This window comes from Oxyura jamaicensis, chromosome 5 (assembly GCF_011077185.1).
Source record: "Oxyura jamaicensis isolate SHBP4307 breed ruddy duck chromosome 5, BPBGC_Ojam_1.0, whole genome shotgun sequence".
In the NCBI taxonomy this organism is placed as follows: domain Eukaryota; kingdom Metazoa; phylum Chordata; class Aves; order Anseriformes; family Anatidae; genus Oxyura; species Oxyura jamaicensis.
In genome coordinates this window covers 22,063,891-22,082,697 of record NC_048897.1, presented here as the reverse complement: position 1 = coordinate 22,082,697, position 18,807 = coordinate 22,063,891, and the positions used below count along the sequence as shown (strand labels likewise).

At 40.8% G+C, this 18,807-nt stretch overlaps 1 protein-coding gene across 2 annotated transcripts in view; it reads right to left on the bottom strand.

The window, feature by feature from the left end:
• The window catches only part of LTK (leukocyte receptor tyrosine kinase), a 123,375-nt gene that overhangs the window by 24,959 nt on the left and 79,609 nt on the right, over nt 1-18,807 (bottom strand). For both annotated transcript variants that reach the window (XM_035327385.1, XM_035327386.1), the window contains 7 exons: nt 17,255-17,394; nt 15,232-15,369; nt 14,176-14,328; nt 12,952-13,052; nt 11,101-11,267; nt 6,287-6,381; nt 1,347-1,448 (listed from right to left, as the gene is read on the bottom strand). In XM_035327385.1, coding sequence (XP_035183276.1) covers nt 1,347-1,448; nt 6,287-6,381; nt 11,101-11,267; nt 12,952-13,052; nt 14,176-14,328; nt 15,232-15,369; nt 17,255-17,394 — 896 coding nt within the window. The remainder of the gene's footprint in view (nt 1-1,346; nt 1,449-6,286; nt 6,382-11,100; nt 11,268-12,951; nt 13,053-14,175; nt 14,329-15,231; nt 15,370-17,254; nt 17,395-18,807) is intronic.

The following is an 18,807-nucleotide window of genomic DNA, read 5'->3' as shown; positions in this document are numbered from 1 at the left end:
AATTATATGATCACAGAATGCTTTTACCACATTATCCTAGCTTTTTTCTAGTCACAGCACAAATAGTGCTCTGTTTATGGTCACTGCTTTTTTTCTCTCACCTTATTTCCTGCAAAATATTTAATAAATCATGGACTGCAGATAAATGCATCACTGTGGGTTTGGGAGGGGATTCTGAGGGGTTTATCCAAGTGCCTCACAGACATTACCAAATTTTTCTTTTCAACGCCCATATGAAACGAGGATGTATTATTCAAATTTCCAGGTGAGAACTGAAGCATATACACAGAAATAAAAGTTGAAAACATCTGCCATTGCAATTAGTGACCATTGATGAAAGGTAGTAAAAGTTTTTAAAACTGTCTGATACACTGCAAGCACGAGGGCCAGAATCAAGGTGGCACGGGATTTACCAAAACAGAACTGTTTAAGAGCTGAATGATTAAAAGAGCAGTAAAAAATACAAGCCTTTTAAAAACAAAAGTCTAAACTTATTCAAATGAAAAGACAAGCAAAACTATCCTCAACAGATGTCACTCTGCCAACACACAGATGGATCAGTGGGGTAAGAACGTTAGCTACACTAAAGAAATCTCTGCCATGTAAGCTAACTAAGAAACTGACAGCAATATAGATTGTCACACCTCAGGTGAACACAGCTATTTGTTGGCAGCAAAACAACCTTAAGACACAGGAATCTTATGTTTCATTGAAGGTTCTGGGATGGAATATGCTTTCCTGAATACTTACTGGTTGTGTTCCAAGCTTAATATGTCCTGTCTTGTCACCTCCTCTTGCCTCTTCTCTATGCCTGGCTCCTCAGGCAACCCCAGCCTCCTCTCCTCAGGCCCTCCTTCAGACAACTCTAGTCACCCATGCAGCTGTTATCTGTCCTCCAGAGTGGCACTCGACTGCTATTAGTAAACTGGTCCCTAGTATCCCTTGTCCTCCATGCTTTTCATCTAGTTTCTCCCCTTGGTGGATTTCCATATCTATTTCACCTATTTCCCTCCCTGGATCTTCATCTTTACATCTGTGTTCTCCACCCATTAGGTTCAGTTTCACTGCTCACTGAGTCCCAGTAGACCTCTGTCTATCCCCACCTTCCTGAACTGACCTACACCTTTGTCTCCTGGCCTGGCTTTTGTGGGTTTTGAATTTGAGTCATGTAGCTTCTCCTTTTTCTCAAAGATTTTTTACTTAAAGATTCTGGTTTTCCTTAAAAACATTCTGTTCTTTAAGGACTGCTGAGTTGCACTTCAGGAAAATGCTATCCTATAGCAAGCGGAGACTACCTGCCATGGTCTCCACAACTTTGGGAACAACTTCAATACAGAATCATCTACCTGGGAGGGAAGGCTCTTCCAGGGGGTTCAGAAGATGCTCATCCGGGATACTAATCTCCCGTGGGTACTGTCGCTTCCCACCAAAATGGTTTGTTTGTCTTCCTGTAAAGGAGGATGGTAGAAAAGAGAGAGAGAAAATTTAAAGACCACATGAACAAATGAAGTGCAGCTATTTAGTTAAAATAAGTAAATAATACCTTTGACAGGAAACACCCAGCATTTTTGGGCCTGTATCTTTTCTTAGCTACTTCTATCTGTGCTGAAATCAGTGGGACTTCACATGAACACAAACCCCCCGTGTTATCCTATGGAGGCTTACCTGCAAAATAAGCTCCTTGGCCAGCAAACTGCACTGTCTGCGATTACAAGAGACTTTGGGAAAACATGGTGTGGGAGAACAGATAACATGTACTGATGCTGTGCTGGTCAAAGGAGCAAATGACAATTTGGACGGCCAAATGAGTGCAGGTGTAAAGGACAGTGATATCAAAAAAAAGTTATGTTCAGTTCTTAACAGTAGGTAAAGCAGCCTAATGGGTCACTCTTCTCTAACCAAACAACTTTGAGAACCCCAACCTTGCCTAGAGAATAAAATACTAAATAAAATGACGTCTCACTAAAAGACATAGTTAAGAAACAGCAGTATATCCTTGACAGGAGCCATAAATCTTTGGACAAACCTTTCTGAAAAACACAGAGCAAAAGGTAGCATTTATGAGCAGTGAAACAGGCCTTCAAAAATCAGCTCTTTCTCAGAGAGAAGGGACTTCAGAGTAGCTGCTGAACCAAAGCATCTGAATGCATTGAGAACACCATGTATAACCAAATAGAACAGGAAAAAGTAATAACTGAACACTTGCTTTATACTCTGCAGGCATCCTGTTTCCAAAGTTAAATTACTCATTTTTAGGCAGATCTATTTTACGATTAGAAAATCTCGATAAGAAAAAGGAGAGACTTCCTTCCATTTTATGAGCCCTCAGTTAATTTAATATTGAATATTTTTCATTAGTTGAAAAACATTACAAATATTTCCATTTGTTCCAGTTGTGAGAATCTAACAGCTGTTTGATGCTCTATTCAAAAGACACTCACTCAGTTCCAGCTGGACAATTATCTCTGCTGCAAAGCCACTACTCTGAATAGCAATAATTAACACCCTTGTTAGCTGTGTCAGAAAGGCCAAATAACTAATTGAAGCATGGTGACCTCGCTGTGTTTGTACTCCTGAGAATATTCCCCCCAGGTCTGACTGAATGCACATTGATGGATGGAAGTAAAAGGGAGCTTTGTACTTACACACTCTGTTCATACTGAGATAGAGAACTTCAATGGATGGAGTTGTCAAGCAAGTGAAAAATGAAATTAACCCAAAACAAATGATCTGGATCAAAGGCAAGAAGGAAAACTGAATGAAAAAGACGATGCATAGCCAGAAAAGATGCTCAGTCTCCCAAGGCCTGAAATGAATTATGAATCCCATAGGTCAAAACAGTTTTAGATAGAGACATACAAGAAGTCTGGTTATGTTTGCCAGAGTGATGGAATGTAAATCAGTCCCCGAAATACAGACCCGGTCTGTGTCTGCATGGATTTTTTTGCAGCATCCCAACTGAGTATCCTGAGGCAATGCTTTGTTTCCAAACAAATAATCTTTCCTCCTTTTCCAAACAGTCTCAGGCCCTCACATGCTGGAAGAAAGCTTCTGTCTCCTCTGTTTTCAGTACACAAGCTGCTTGACAGGCTGAGCATCAGCCTGTCCACAAGAGCTGTTAACTCTTATGAGGATGATCCTTTATGTGCTGCCAGACATGAATTTGTAAGGTGGCATTTTCTACAAATATGATGTAGGACTGGAATCCAGAAGCTGGTGCTCTAGTCTGTTTTAGCTTCTACTTGCTCCTCTGACAGCCAAATTATTGACCGTAGGTGAACAGAAAGCAACAAGAATTCTTTATGTTAAGGTGTGCTTATATCAGAAAAATAGGATGAACACACAACTCCATTAGTCCAGGACTTAGCTCATGCTGTTGACTCACAAACCATACAGGGACAGAAGGAAGTGTAAAGGAGAAGGGGAATCTTCTGTGGGCACAGAGCTAAAGCAAGTAGCTCTTCTCTGTCTCTGGGATTGTAATGAAAAAAAAAAAAAGAAAGAAAAAAGAAAAAAAAAGATGTAGTGGTTTTGGGGCACGAATTAATGGAATTAATCCGAGGTGCCTTGCAGTATCCTCAAATTGTGCGTGATCTCTTCAGAGATCCCACCTCACAGATGCAGGTGGAGGAATCCTGGAAGTCTCTCCAGCTGGTCCTGGAGTGGAAAAGAGAACGAGGAAGCTCCACCAGCCTCCCCATTCCCCAGACTTTTGGCTGATCCAACTGTATTTCTAGTCAACACCTTACTGAATCAATCAAATGAGGTAGTGCTGAGTAGCTTGAACCACCCACCTCTGTTCACCTCAAGCAATGAGACAGGCAGGCCAAAAAGGCCAGGTTTGCTGGGCTGGGGATTCCAAAGTAAAAAACTAGACATATGCCATACAAAGCTCTCTTTGGACAGTCCTGTCATGTAAAAGACAGCCTTCTTTGAAAGAGTAAATGATGTGCAGAACAAAATGTAACCCCTAGGCCAGGGCAGTAGAGTGCACTTTGACAGACCACAGACCTGTGATCTTAATTGGAACTTAATTGGAACCATGCTCAGAGCACTAAAATGTAACAGTAAAAGCAGTGACCACATAAGCACTGAGAAGGACAGCAATCATGCAGATACATTCTATTCACTATGCCAGCCCATATTTTCATGTTTAGACTGTCTTCTGTAGAGCCCCATATTTAGCACCGGCTAACTAAAAGGAGAAAATATCTTTCTGCCTGTTCCCTAAAAGTTCTCACAACATATCAGACTCATGTCACCCGGTCTGTCACACTGTCTTACGCAGGGCGATTTTATTAATCAGAAGATGGTTTCATTTTGCCTTTCTCACAGGGAAAGCATCTGTCCCTACTGAGTATCTGCCATCCAAAAAATTGGATATTTATTTTTTTGTCCTTATTAATATTTCTTGAGCTGCCCTCACTACTGTGTGTTTTTTTCCCCCCTCCTAAATATTACAAATACTTTCCTCTTGGTGTTGAGGGATATAGAATACCTCACCTTCTTTCCCATCTTGCATGCACACAAGCAAGGCTTTCAAGGTCTGCACTAGGTCTTGAAGAACAATTGAACTACAGGATTGAAATAGATGAAGAAATTAATATTTACATGCCAGCAAATGGCATATTCTTCCTTCCTGCCATATGTCCTTCCTGTTGCCCTCATGCAAAGAACTCACTGCTTGGATCTTAATTGGCTCCATCTCTGACATCTGAAACCTCTCCTTGCTAGGGAGAAATAATTTCATTACTTAAAGCACAGCAGAGCTGCTGGGCTTCTCCACAACCTAACTGAATTAAAGTCATGAGAAGACAAATGCGAGGGAGTTGCTTTTAGAGGCGAGAAAATGTTGATTTGCAAAGAGGATTCAAGGAACAATGGCAAATACAAGGCTTCCGAGAAAAATTTCCTTCATGATGTCTGTCTTCTGCATGAGTCACATAACTCTGGGTCACACCTTCAGACAGCAAAATCTCTGCAGGTACACTGCTGCCTGTATTTGCTCTTAGGAGAGCAGTAAACTACAGCATCTGGATGCATGGCAGCTGGCGCAAGAGCATCTGGAATCACTCTATTCAGTTTCCTCAAAAGATTTCCTCAGATTTCAAAACAAAGTGTTAGCATGGAGGTCACAAAGTGTTTGGGAGCCAGGGGTGTTCAGTAGCTGGAGTGGACAGATGACTTTACCCTAAAGTAGCAACTCTTCCTCTTAATTTCAAATGAAAATGTGCATGCTCAGCATTTTATACAAAGGTATCCTCAGTCCCCACAGAACAAAGGGACAGAGTAGATGACACCAAGTTGGATGAAGGTGGGAGGTTAAAGGGGCTTTTGATAATGAAGAACTTTTAACACATGCCAGTTTTAACGTAAGCCTTCCCACATGGTACATTAGGCTACAGCCAGTCTCTTCAGGGATATGTTGCTACCCTCATTGCTGACATAATGGATGTGTTGACATGTGAAGGTAGCACAGGATGTTTTGTCTGCAACAGAAGTCACAATTTAAGTGTTTAATATTCTTTTGTTATTTTACTACAGAGCATATGGGTCTTTTCTCCATGGACAAAAAGAGGGCAGTTTCTAGTATTTCCAGGTGGTTCAAGTATGCAACCTCGCTCCACTTGTCTGCTAAGAAAATTCAGCTCTTTTGCTAACATGCTTTGGAGATGAGCACTGGCTCCATCTCCAGTGGAATACATTGTGATCAGTCACATTAGCGGTAACGAAGCAAAGGAAAGCATCTATTAAGTATCTGGCATTGACATTTGATGCACTTCCTTGCAGGGTAAAATAAACTTGTTGCAACAACCTGAACTTTACTGTCAGAGAGACACTTTATTCCTCCTTTTGTCTCCTAAAATATAGTGGCTTTCCCATTTGATTTCAACAAATTCACTTGTGCTATCAATTGTCAGGGTGTGTGGGTCATAGAGGACTGCTGAAGAACAATGTGATGTAATTCTTCCACTTAAGGCTCAGGCATAAGTCAAGTGTTTATTGCCAAGACACGCAGGCAGGTCTCTGCTATGTGATATAGGATATCCCAGATTAGAGAAAAGAAAGAACACTAGGGGATGAACACGCTGTAAAATCGCCTCTACTTTCGATCTTCAGTAGATCTGAGATAAGATGTCACTCCTTAGTGTGTTAGCTTAGTAAAAGCTAACACAAATGAACCATGTGCACTCTGTGGGGGAAACAGGACAAATGTCTCCTGGATCAGTGGCATGCTGATTACACTACCCAAATTCTTTAAGGGATTCTGTAACATGTGACTTACCGTCATTGAAGCAGTCCAGTCCAAATGTAATATTGTCGATAGCGATGTCAGCTTGGGAATTCCAGCCCCAGGTTGCCAGGAGTTGCAGCTTAAACCTTTTCAGGAAGACAGAAGTTTTAGAGAAGACAGAAGGGTTTTATATATATACACACGTGCGCGCATATATATAATGTTCCCTTATCAGCCAATCGTGATAATCACATTTTAGAGTGTTTCCTTCAGACAAGACCCATTGAGCAGCCAAACAGGCTTGCTAGAAATCTTATCCACATACCAACAGTTAGTAAGGACCAACCAATATTCATATAGTGCCACATTTCATGTGGACCAAATATGAGAACCCTACTTCTGCTATCTGCACACACATGTAGAAACACAAGCTACCATCCCTCACAAATATTTGTAGATGTACAACCATTCTCATTCAATCATGGTAATGGAATTTGGCACATGCAAAAGGAAATGGAAAGAAAAAATCTCCTTATTGTCCACAAGCAGACTGTCAAAATAAAAACTGAACAGAGCAACAATATCCAAGTAGACAGAAATCTTAGGCATCAACCTTGGACAATGTAACTCAGCTTAATAACAAGGTGACAAATTTATTTCAGCTGAAGGTTAAGCCATTATAAATTTCAGTCACAACTCACTGAAGTGTTTGCATTCTGGGCTATGTCACTTTTCCCCCCATGACCAGGTGTTAGCTATATATCTAGGAGGTCTGTCAAGCCCCATGTGCATTGCCACATTCCAAATTCAGAAGGAGGAAAGAAAATGGGCTGAAGGACCTCCTCCTAGCAGATAGGACTAAATTGTTTTTCATTAAACTTCAGAAATAAGCAGATGTCTGATGTCCAGTCTGTTTACAGCTTATTAAAAACATATGGAGCAGACCTCTACTGCTGTCACTGCCAAAGCTCAATTGTGATTTATGAGAGATCAAGCATTGACCTGCCTAACGCTTTAATCTTGCAGCCTAGGTACACCATTTTTCCAAATTAGTTGCAATAGAGCATGCACGCATATTCCACCCACCAGCCAAACATTGGTCCATGTCACAGAATCACAGAATGGTTGAGGTTGGCATCTACCTGTGGAGGCCATCTGGTCTAACCCCACTGCTCAAGCAGGGCCACCTGGAGCTGGTCGCCCAGGACCATGCCCAGATGAATTCCAAAGATCTCCAAAGAGGAAGGCTCCACAGCCTCTCTGGGAAACATGGTGCCAGTGCTCAGTCACATGCACATGCCACATATTAACATCCACAGTTAATATGATGTTGCACAGTTGAATCAAAATCTTTAGGGATAAGCTGCTTTTATCCTAACTCAAGAATAGACCCTTGTGCTTAAATGAAAGCATTAATACCTACAAATCAGAACCCTCTGGGAATAAATGTTACTGCAGCAGATGCAAATCAAGGGTCCCTTGGATGAATACTCCCTTGGGTATGGCATTAGCAGAGAAATTTACCACTGGATCACCTTCCTACATAAGCCCCTCTCTTTATTAGCAGGTTTTGCAATATTTCTGCATTTTCAGACCTTGTACAGTCCCAGAACATTTGATGGAAGAGAAAGTCACAGCACCTTGAGCCCAGGATTAGGGCACTTCTAGGATCCATAGTTATAGATATAGCACCACAGCCTATTCCTTACTTAAGACACCCATGTCAGCATTGCTTTGGTCAGCTCAAGCTAGCGCATCTGGTCCACAAATGTGGAACAAGAGAGTGGCACTGTGCTACATGACAGACTTCTGCTCTAGCTGAGTACAAGTGGGAGTCTAGGGAATGACCCTCATCCCCCAGTGCATAAAAACAGACATCTCATAAGTTCTGGGCCCTTTATGCATCCCCTTCCTTGTAACTTCAGAAAAGGGGGAGGAATTTGCCTTTTGAACTCTGTACTGCATTAGCCAGAGGGGTTTCCAGTGTTCCTTTTCATTGAATTAATTCTGCTGCTCTAACGTATTACCCTTTCCAGGTATCTGCTGTCTAGTCTTCTACCTGCCTGATTTACTTCTGATAGCAGCCTTTTTCCCTTTGTATGTGAACCAAGTGAGAGAATATACCAACTGATCACAGAAACAGTTTTTCAAGTAGCTAGGTGCCCAGCTGGGAGACTGATCAGCAAATTGTATAGTTTGTCTTCTTTTTTTTCCTAAGAAATAAATTAGTACGGGGAATCTGCTGCTAAAAACTATGTATATATCCCCTCCATGAGCTCCTTCTCCTGCTTGCCAAGGCTTCTCTCCTTCCAGTTTGTTACTGGCTGTCATCCAGTATTTTCTCCCATAACCATTAATTGTTTTGCTGAATCTGGACAAACAGAAGAAAGAAATTGACTGAACTGATTTCCAGAGTGAACAAGGTGGTATCTTGGAGAGGTTGGAGAGCTCCCTGGGAACATTATTGCAGGGGAGTTTGAACTTAATGTGCAAGGGATTTGGGCCTGAGTTCTACAGATAAAAACAAGTAGCCCATGGGAGCAGAAAGACTGGGAATAAACCTTGACTGTAAGTTTGGGATCATCTAAATAAAAGAGTGCAAGAGATGACTAGGAGAAGTAGGGAGCAGAAGGGCAGGGAGTGGAGTCAGGCTTTGTAAAAAGCCACAGAGATATAGCACCTGCTGGAAGAGAGATTGAAGCAAGAAGCAGGGAGGAGGTCAGAGACAGAGATTAGGACTGGAAGCGTGAGACAGGTAAAATGTGTTCACAAATGAGAGCCTGGGGGAGAAGGAAGAGAAACCAAGTGTACAAAACCAAGGAAGAGTGCTGACTGAGGGCTAACAGAAGGTGAGACAGGGCAGAAGTAGCATGGCAAGAACAACACAAGAGGCTTGGGATGCAACCAGGTGTCCTGGGAGTACAAAGGCCAGGGTTTCCTCACTTGGATCAAATAGCTGCAACACTTTCCAGCAAAGAATGTAGAACTTAGTAGCATGGTTTGGTGGTGGACTTGTCAGTACTAGTTTAAAGGTTGGACTAGGTGATACTAGAGGTCTTTTCCAACTGGAATGATTCTATGATTCTAATGCTGTTAGAGATCAGTGCACCAAATGACAATTTACTATGGTTTTCAGTCACCTCTTTAGCTCAGGTAGCACAGGTCTGCTGGTCTGCTTGCTAGATTGAACTGTTCCAGCCTTACCCATAGCAATTACCACTGTTGTGTCACAATAAATTACCCACTTCTTGAATTTGCTTGAAAATGGCATACAAGAAGGTTACACAAGGTAAAACAAGATTTAACTATTGGAAACAGACTGACATAATATATGTACACATGATCTACGTAATTCTTTAATTTTGTCTGAGTGCTCAACTCTTTCAAACATAGCAGTATTTGAATTTCTTTTTTTTTTTTTTTCATGGAGTGCTGGCTAGTGCTCCCTAAAACCTCTTGCTATCCCTTCCATCCTGCCACAGAAGATCTGTTTCCCTTTAGAACTGAGGGCTGATACAGAAATCAGTCTTTGCAAACAAAAGTAAGAGGCCATTTATCAGAGGAGGCAGAAGCACTTTAACAACTCTGAAGAGCCCTTAAGACTCTGCTCTGGTTAGGTCCAGATGAAAATGCCTGAGGAAAAAAGCTATTCTGGACAAATTGACTGGTCAAACTTTAAATACACAGAACTAAACATATGCTTACCCACAGGACTCCAGGCTGCCAGACAATAATATTAATTACACTGCCAGCTTGCAGACCTACCCTATTCTGATGGAATAATTCATGACAAAGGTGCATATGGTGAACATTTGGTAATGTTGAGACCAAAGGTAATAATGAAATTAAGCAAAAGGGTAGAACAACATTCTCCCACCCTCTCTCCACTTTACTGCTGCTTGGATCTGAATTGTTATCACTCGAGACCCAAATTCTTAGCCTTTACAAAAAGATGTAGGGAACATTTGAAGTTAGAAGCAATACTTTCATACCTTCTAATCCATGAAGTTTCAAGACGCTACTTTATTGTCAATATTAGGCATTTTCCATTCTTTTTCCATTTATAATATTCACTGCATACACTTTGAGATTGATTTTTTTTGTGTGTGTGTCTAAAGTGTCATGTGAGACAGGCTTCCTTGAGGAATATGCAAAAACAGTTTGGAGCGATTTAAAAATCGTTTGTATTGTGAAAAATAACCTGCTGCCAACATCATTTCATAGATTGAAATTGACTGGCATGAAATGGAGAAGAAATATATGATTAAACATCGATTGGGCAGAAAGTCTTGAAATCTTCAATATTTGACTTCATTTGATGTCGTGCTATATTTTTACATCCAAAACTGTGATACAGTCTCTTGTAGAAGTCTGATTTGGGACACAGTCTTTTGCTGAGATTATTTCATCACTGATGTAGCAAATCTCCACTTCCTAGGTTACACTGATATAGACCCGAGACTAGCCAGCTGTACTGGCTGAACTGATTTTACAACAGTCATTTGTTGGAGTCATACAGCCGCTTTTACTGTAGGAGTAGAGAGTGCAGTTTTTGCTAGTTTACCTGTTTCCCTACTGGGAGCACTTTGCCTGCACAACTGTGTATTTTATCAGTCTGGGAAAGCACAACCTAATCATCATTTGAGACTGCATGGAAGTGCTGACCTAAGCTGTATGTGTCTATGAAGGTATGTAAATATGACAGAAGACTTCCTCAGCAAGCAAAATTGCCATACTCCTTTAATTTTGTCATTAGAAATGGCCCTGGAAGAAGGCAAGAATTGAAGTCATGCCTCTCAGTTAAGACACTAATAATTTACTAAACCTGTAGGGATATCCCTGGGTGCTGCTGATGGTGTTCTTACCTATTTTGAAGCCCTGGCATTGGTAAAGTGATGAGAAACCAGTGATCACTCCAGCTCCCTGCTCTTTCCCACATTGGCAAGATTATTGGAGCTCCATTTATCTCTTCTCTGACAGAGAAGGAGACAGTACCATTGTAGCTGCCAAAAACATGCACTGAGAACTGGATCTGTAATAGAGGAAGAACAGAAAAAGTATGATATCCTCTGATAAGAAGGGAGCAGTATTTATTACTCCCCTCCTTAGGGATCTGAGACACCAAACCTTTGATCCTGAGTCAAACTCTTTAATAACACACAGTAAGGCTCCCAATGCTTTTGTGTGACTCATCACTGTTCCTGGTACAGAATTTTTTTAGTGGAGACCCTGACTGACACTCCTGTTGGGCAGCTGTTCTGCAGACACTAATGTCTGTATTAATGGCCTCAAACACCATCTGGGTGACTGTTACTTCCTTCAGGAGCAACAGGCAGTAGAGCAGAGGAACACAGGCTTAAACTCAAGAAAAAGCTTTCCATTTTAATCACCCATGTTAACGTGTTGCACTGATGTGGCTGAATCCATACCCAGGCACTACATTGCACAAAAACATTGTAAAGGGAGAAAGGCCCTGCCTCAAATGCTCAGGAAATGAGCAATTAGGCTGTCTCCACAGACAGTAAACTACAGTCTATATACTTGCTCCAAGTCACAGACATCAACTGAACCATAGCACCCATATGGCAGGTAAGCAACTTGGTCACTGAAGAGTACTTTGAAGCAGAACTCTTTGTCTCTGTGAGGCAGCCACTGCCATTTTGCCACAGGTCAAGAGAGACCTGCCATTTCCACTGCTGCTGCGAGCACTCAGCAGCTGAGAACACCAGCAAGAGAGTGAGCACATGCATGTACACAACCAAGGGAAGTTCCTTGCTCCTGAAATGTGCATTCAAATCTTTGTCAGTGAAAGAAAGAACAGTTCTGGATCTCCTGTAAGACACCCATAACCAACAGTAACTGCTCCAGGTTGTGTAAACCTAGCTCCAAGCACATTTTATTTTGTTGGAACTACCCAGCAAACTTGACCTGAATTTATAAACAAATATAAATGCTGAAGCTACATTTTTGGCACCTGCACTGTTTTTCTGTTGCCAGCTCTAATTAGGAGACATCAAAGCTTTCTGTTTTCCCCTAGCAGGGCTGGACTCCAACTCAAACTTGCAACTTAATTTTCCTAAGTGTTATGAGTTCAGTATTATTTAATATTTTTAATTACAGCATCTTGAAGCTCCCCTTATACTTTGTAGGGATCTGGACTGAAGGCAGGATACGTGATTTTATACATGCCAGGTTGCCTTCATGTTCTGAAATTTCTGAAGAACATGAACAAAAGTTGACTAGCTCCATCTATTCCTGGAAGGTCTAATGCCCCACAAACTTCATGCTCCTATTCTCAGGGAAGCTGTCAAGTTTGTTAATTCCTAGCAAAGTGGTACAGAACTTAAAAAGATAAGTCTCATCAGCATGTATACTGAATGGCTCAACACACTCACATAGCCAGCTCACTCTCCCATAAACGAAGGACACCCCACACAATTCAGGTGCTGGGTTCACTTCAGAGGAATGGTCAGTACAACCAAGCAAGGGAATTTTCCATATCTAGGAGCTGATTTGGCACTCCTGCTTTTACTTACTGGGAATGCCCCTCATGTCTCTTTTCTGGCATTCTACAAGTAGTGAGCTAGGGAGTAGAGTCTGCTCTTCTGCTTTCCAGTATTTTGTGCATTGGGTAGAGACAGAGGGAGAACAGACATATTGCACAGTGTGCAGCCTGAGGATTACCTACACAAAAGTGCTTAGACAGAGCAATATACCTGGTAATTTTCAGTGGCAATACTTGCTGGTAAACTGGTACTGTAAGCCTTGGCCATACCGCTTGTGTGATTGCTCTCTGCTCGCAGATAGAGGAAGTATCCTTTGAACAGAAAAGTGAATTAGGAAAAAAAAAATAATAATGTTTTGCTTTATAAAAAGACAGCATAAAACCCTCTTGAAAAACTAACATCATTGTGCTGAAGCACAGTGTAAGTAGGAGAGCATGGTAGAAACATGTCTTGAGAGCACATTTATTACAATGAGATACAATGAACATTCATCGTAGATTTCAGCAGCACAAAAGTAAACTTCCCAAAGCCTTCCCTGGAATGAGTGCACAAAACCTCAGAAACCATTCAATTGCATTCCCATAAAAGGGTTCTCAGCAATCTACAGTGTGCTCTTTTATCAACCCTAATTACACCATTTGCATCAATGACTCTTGCTGAGACAAACTGTGCACTGGAATTGCTTAGCTGTGGTCTTTGTTCATAGGAACAGTTTAAACAAGCCCTCAAGAGACAAACGGAACAATCATATGGATGCCCTTCGCTTTGACAGGGAACTCTGAACCAAAAACTCAGCTATGCTGAACACCTGTGACTTCAAACCTGAACATGTGAGTCTGGCCTCCATCCTTATTTAGCAAGCTGATGGTTCTGGGAATATATATATATATATATATATTTCTGTGGTATTCTACAGCACAGAATATGTATTATCACTTGGTCTTGGGATAGATTTATATGTGATGCTCCTTCTACCCCACTGCCAGAATCTGACACAAGTCTCCAGAAGACTTGTGTTTCTACAAGTTGCTTAGTTCTATTGGTCAATTTTTACTTTGTGATGCAGCAGCTATCATGTTGCTGCTCAAGTACACTGCAATTGCATAGCTCATAAAAGCATGGAGAGAAGAGGTATATGTAGAGAAGAGTAAATTCATCATGTAATTCTTTTTAAAGGTGAAGACAAATCCTAGTCTCCTACAGATTCGTATTATCTTTGCTGCAGAACATTTCACATTAAGTTCTGAACGATCAAAAAATAATTTTAGCTACATTTAAAATTAGTCTAGATAATATTGATGCTAAATTTGATTTAGAAAGGGGTGGTCCCAAAAATTGAAAACTAATCAAATAAACACCTAAGTTCAAGACTGCTGTACACATGCACACACGCACACACACAGGCATACTGAGAGAGAACTATAAGGAACCTACCTTCAGTGGTTTGCAAGGTAGACCCTACAAATGAATGGCCTTGAATCATTTCAGTAGAGCACCTAATAGACCAAGGAGATGCTGCAGTTTCATTCAGTGTCCAGCCACATGGACCCTCTTCAAAAGAGCAATGTGAGCCCTCTGGGAGGCTATCTACAATGGAGAACAAGAAAAAGTAGGAAAATAGTAGAAACCTGATTATGGAAAAAGAAAAACTGCAGCAAAAGTCAAAATTAATTATGGATCTCTAAGCTACCGCATATATGCCACAGTGTTTTTCAATGTTAAAATATTAATAGGTCTCATTTTTTTATTTCCACAGACACCATCAGGATGTCAACACTTTTTGTTACTGGAGATATTTGACACTTTACAGCTCTGTCCTGCTCTAGGTACTATAGAAAACAACAGCTCCTGCAATCTAGAATGGCAAATCACTGCATAAATATTTAAAGATCCTGCTGTATATGAAACTGCAGACATTACAAAGGGCTTCTGTGTTCAGTGAAAGGAGGCTGATCAATAGATTATTCTAGATCTCTGCAACCATACTTGCAAAAAAGCTAAATGATGCTTCTTAGCATTACACATACTTATACTTAGTCAGGGGATTTCTTTGTAGTGATATGCAAGATGAGCTCTGAATGGAGATCTTGGAGGGACAGATTTATGACTGACTGTGTTGGTGACTGGCATGAGAACAATGCTCAGTGCCTTCCTGATTGGGGAGGTTTCCTCAAAGGGAGGTTCAGACCTCGGGTCCATAAAGAATTTCTCACCCAGCTGCAGATGTTTAAATAAGATTTACACATATGAAAGGCAGGTCGCTGACCTAGTTACTGCAATATTAAATAAAAATAAATAAATAAAATTTATCCTGTATGGAGTAATTTTTTAAAAACAGAATTCTAAATCACATTAATGAAAATAGGCTAAATTATTTTAGGAGGCAAAGCACTGAATTAAGGTAGAGATGGAATCAATTTAACATATTGTTCTAAATTGTTTGTTCTAAGGGGATGAAGGTTACCATGAAGTGCTATGCCACATACTCACCACACGTCACTCCTTCCACTTCTTTGGCAGGGCAATCACTGATGAATTCACAAATTCGTAGGTGGCTAACACAGCCTCCAAGAAGGCAAGGGAAAGCCGAACCTTTGTCATATATAGAAAGATCTTGGTTTTCTTTATCTAAAGGGAAAAGGACAATGAAACTCAGAGATGAGCTGGCAGAACGTGTAATGTTCCTTCACGTGTATCAACCCTCACATGTATGTGCTCAGAAAGTGTCCTCTGGGTGATAAATGATACCTGTACTTTTTACCATGCAGGTTTCTATCCAGTATGAGATTTACAGATTGTCTCGGCTCTCACAGAGACCAAATTCATTGTTCTTTTTTCTTTCATGCACACACTGTCTTCTGTTGTGTTTGTGCTATCTTCAGATAATCAATTTTTATTTTATTTTTACTAAAGACCCTGCACTTTCCTACTGTGATATATTCCTTGGTTCTGCACACGTGCCTGTGCATCTGTCAGATGGCTTTGGCAGGCTGCATGACACTCTGCTGCTGGAGGCAGTGATACCCACTTAGATCTGGTCCTGATGGACACATTGTTATGCCCTTTTGAGAGTCAGGGTTAACTAATGCTTGTGCTGCTGGCACATTTCTGCACTGGCTTTGTGGCATCCAGCCCAGCAGTCCGGCTCAGTGTGTAGGACCTTTACTCATACACCTTAACTAGCCTAGTCAACTACACTCTAGGAGTATTTAACTGACTGCACAGGTACCCAGCAACTGGTTTAAATACAATTTTTAAGCCTGATACTTCCTGAAATCATGACTCAGTGTAGCCAGCCTGTCCTGTGGATGCGTGTGCACAGATCAGTTGTGCAGGTCTCTTCTGCACCTGCTCCTATTTAGCAGAGCTCTATGAAGAAGTTCCACCAGGATTGTTACTGCTCTGGAAATAATGCACAACTTAGAGAACCAATCCCAGAAGGTAGAGAAAAAGACACCTGAAACAATATTTCTTCATGGCACTGTGTTGTGCTGGTTACGTGTCAGCTTATTTAGGGACTGTTTGAAGGTTAAGCATAGTGCTTCAGGCTGTATACATCCCCTCAAAAACTCCATGACTGTCAAAACCATTGCATTAAAATTTACTATTTGTTAAATCAAAAGATTGACTGCAGTAAAATTAAATCTCTCTTATGCTCAAAACCAGTCTCATGATATACAATGAAAACGCTCTGTGAAGCCAGTATTCTCCTGTAACAGGAGAATTTTAGATTTTACATTCACATTCAAAGATATTTCTACAGTGTCTGCAAAACAGAAGCAATAGCATTATACTAATGGAAGAAAACCAGGAAGTGGAGATGATTATGTCTCCAACCTGCCTGCACCAACAGACTTCCAAGAAGCCTAAATGACATTAGCAGGGTTCTGCACAGGTACTGAGGATCATTTGCATGACATTGGCAACAGAATTGAAAATGTCAAGTAAAACTGAGCATTTCTGAGCTGAGCACTTGGTACACTTTGGAGAAAATTATTACATTTTAATTATTTTCATTTTGAATGGAATTTCTCAGCCTGGCAGTAGCAAACAGACCCCACAGACTGTAGATCAATATTTCTTTTCTTTATAAATTTGGAAGGTGAAGCCCCAGTATGGAAAAGCCTTCAGTGACATGGGATACTATTACAATTACTATTTAAGGAAGAAAAATAGTAAATACTAAAATAATCTAGGCAGATATTTTCTCCAGCCCTGTTGCTGGATGCAACATGAGCCCTGTTACTTTCTCATACAAATATGAAAGCAAACCTGAAAAGCAGTTCTACAATTTTGCACTTCAGCCCTTCCTTCTGAGCACATGTACATGAGTGTAAGCATGTAAAACACACGTGAATATAACTCTTGACAGGTAAGCACTACCAGAAACTCTAGAGGTGACTCAGTTTTCACATATGTCCTATCTGACTGACTCTGATCAATTTTGGTGAGTATGCTGCTCTCTCTTCTCACTGTGTTTGGTTATTCCAATCCTGACTGCATTGCAACATACCATGAAAGCAGTTTCTGAGTTGCAAGGAGCCCACTGCCAGCAGTCCAACCTCTTGTGCTGCACAGTTTGAATACAGCAAGGTGATTTTAAAAGGTCTTTCTATACGGCCAACCTGGGCAATCACAGGTTTCCATTTCATCCTAGAATACAACAAAGAGCTATCAGATGTACACAGAGTATACTGGAGTCCATGGAGTATCTAGCATATATTCCATGCTGTACCAAATACAAGCAATGGTATTCAGATAGGAAAGGATCAATAAACAAACAGGTGTTCATTTAAAACAATTGATACTCAGCCTAGGAAGCTCATATTCGGTTACCCTTGCCTCAAATCCTACTGTTGCAAGTTGCATTTCCCCACAGAACAAATGCTGTAACTCCTAGACAGCAAAGTTTTCTCATCTGTAGTGTCCTTGTGGCAGTTCAGAAAAACATTGTGCCACATACTCTAATTTTAAGGATGGTTGTTAGACATTGAAAGCTAGACAGAGACACCTAATGGGAATTTTTGAAGTACCTCACTCAAATCAATTTGACAAGAGTCAGGGTATCCAGGTGTCAATAAAAAAAAAAATAATAAAAAACCAAGATCCCTATTCATTTTTAAACAAACAAACAAGGAAACAAAACTAAACAAACAAACAACAACAACAAAACAACAAAGAAAACTACTCTGCCCTTCCACATCATGGTAGCAGGAAAATAAAACACATTTAAAACACTTTTGTAAAGGGGTTGTAAAAGGATAGGAACAGAGGAATCCCTACTATGAGCTCTCTTCTGAAAAGGGTACTACACAGATACATTGATCTATAACCCACATGCTGCTGCTACTGCTGCTGGCACCCTAGATGAATGTCACTAGGTCAGTGCCAGCAGGGCGAGAAGGAGGCACTGGTAGTTGGAAGGAGTTCCCCCTACAGCGTCAAGATGTGTTGCTAAGTATGTTGATCTGCTCCTAGTATTTTTTCATTTAGGAAATGCTTTCAGCTGCCATGGAATGATCATCTGCCCTCACCCTGCACCAGAAACAAATTAGACGCAACTTCTGGATGACAACAACCAGATGTCTACTGGACGCAATGTGAAAATCACAGACCATCTAATTGACAACTTGCACAAAAAATTAAAGCAACTTGAATTGTTTTTCACCTTCTTCACTTTTGCTTGTAACTGCTTAGTCACCTTACTCAGTCATTCCACCACACCCTTCTTCTGGGGAGAATTCCTTACTCCCCCTCCTATGGCCACCCCTTATGTTCCACTATCACTCTTGTACACACACATAAAAACCCACAGATACCCTAAACTCAGCTGAAGTTGAACTCCTCTTATCAAGGTGACCCTGTTTTTTCCTGTTTCCTGTCCCATCATATCATATTTATTAGTTCAATATAATTTAATTCAGCTTCAGAAACTTCCAGTCCTGAACCACAACTGCGTTATCTCTACTACCCAGCAAAGGAGAATGACTTTTTTTTTTTTTTTTTTTTTCATTTTGCATTACAGTACATCTTTAGGAATACTCAGCACTGAGACACAAAAATATA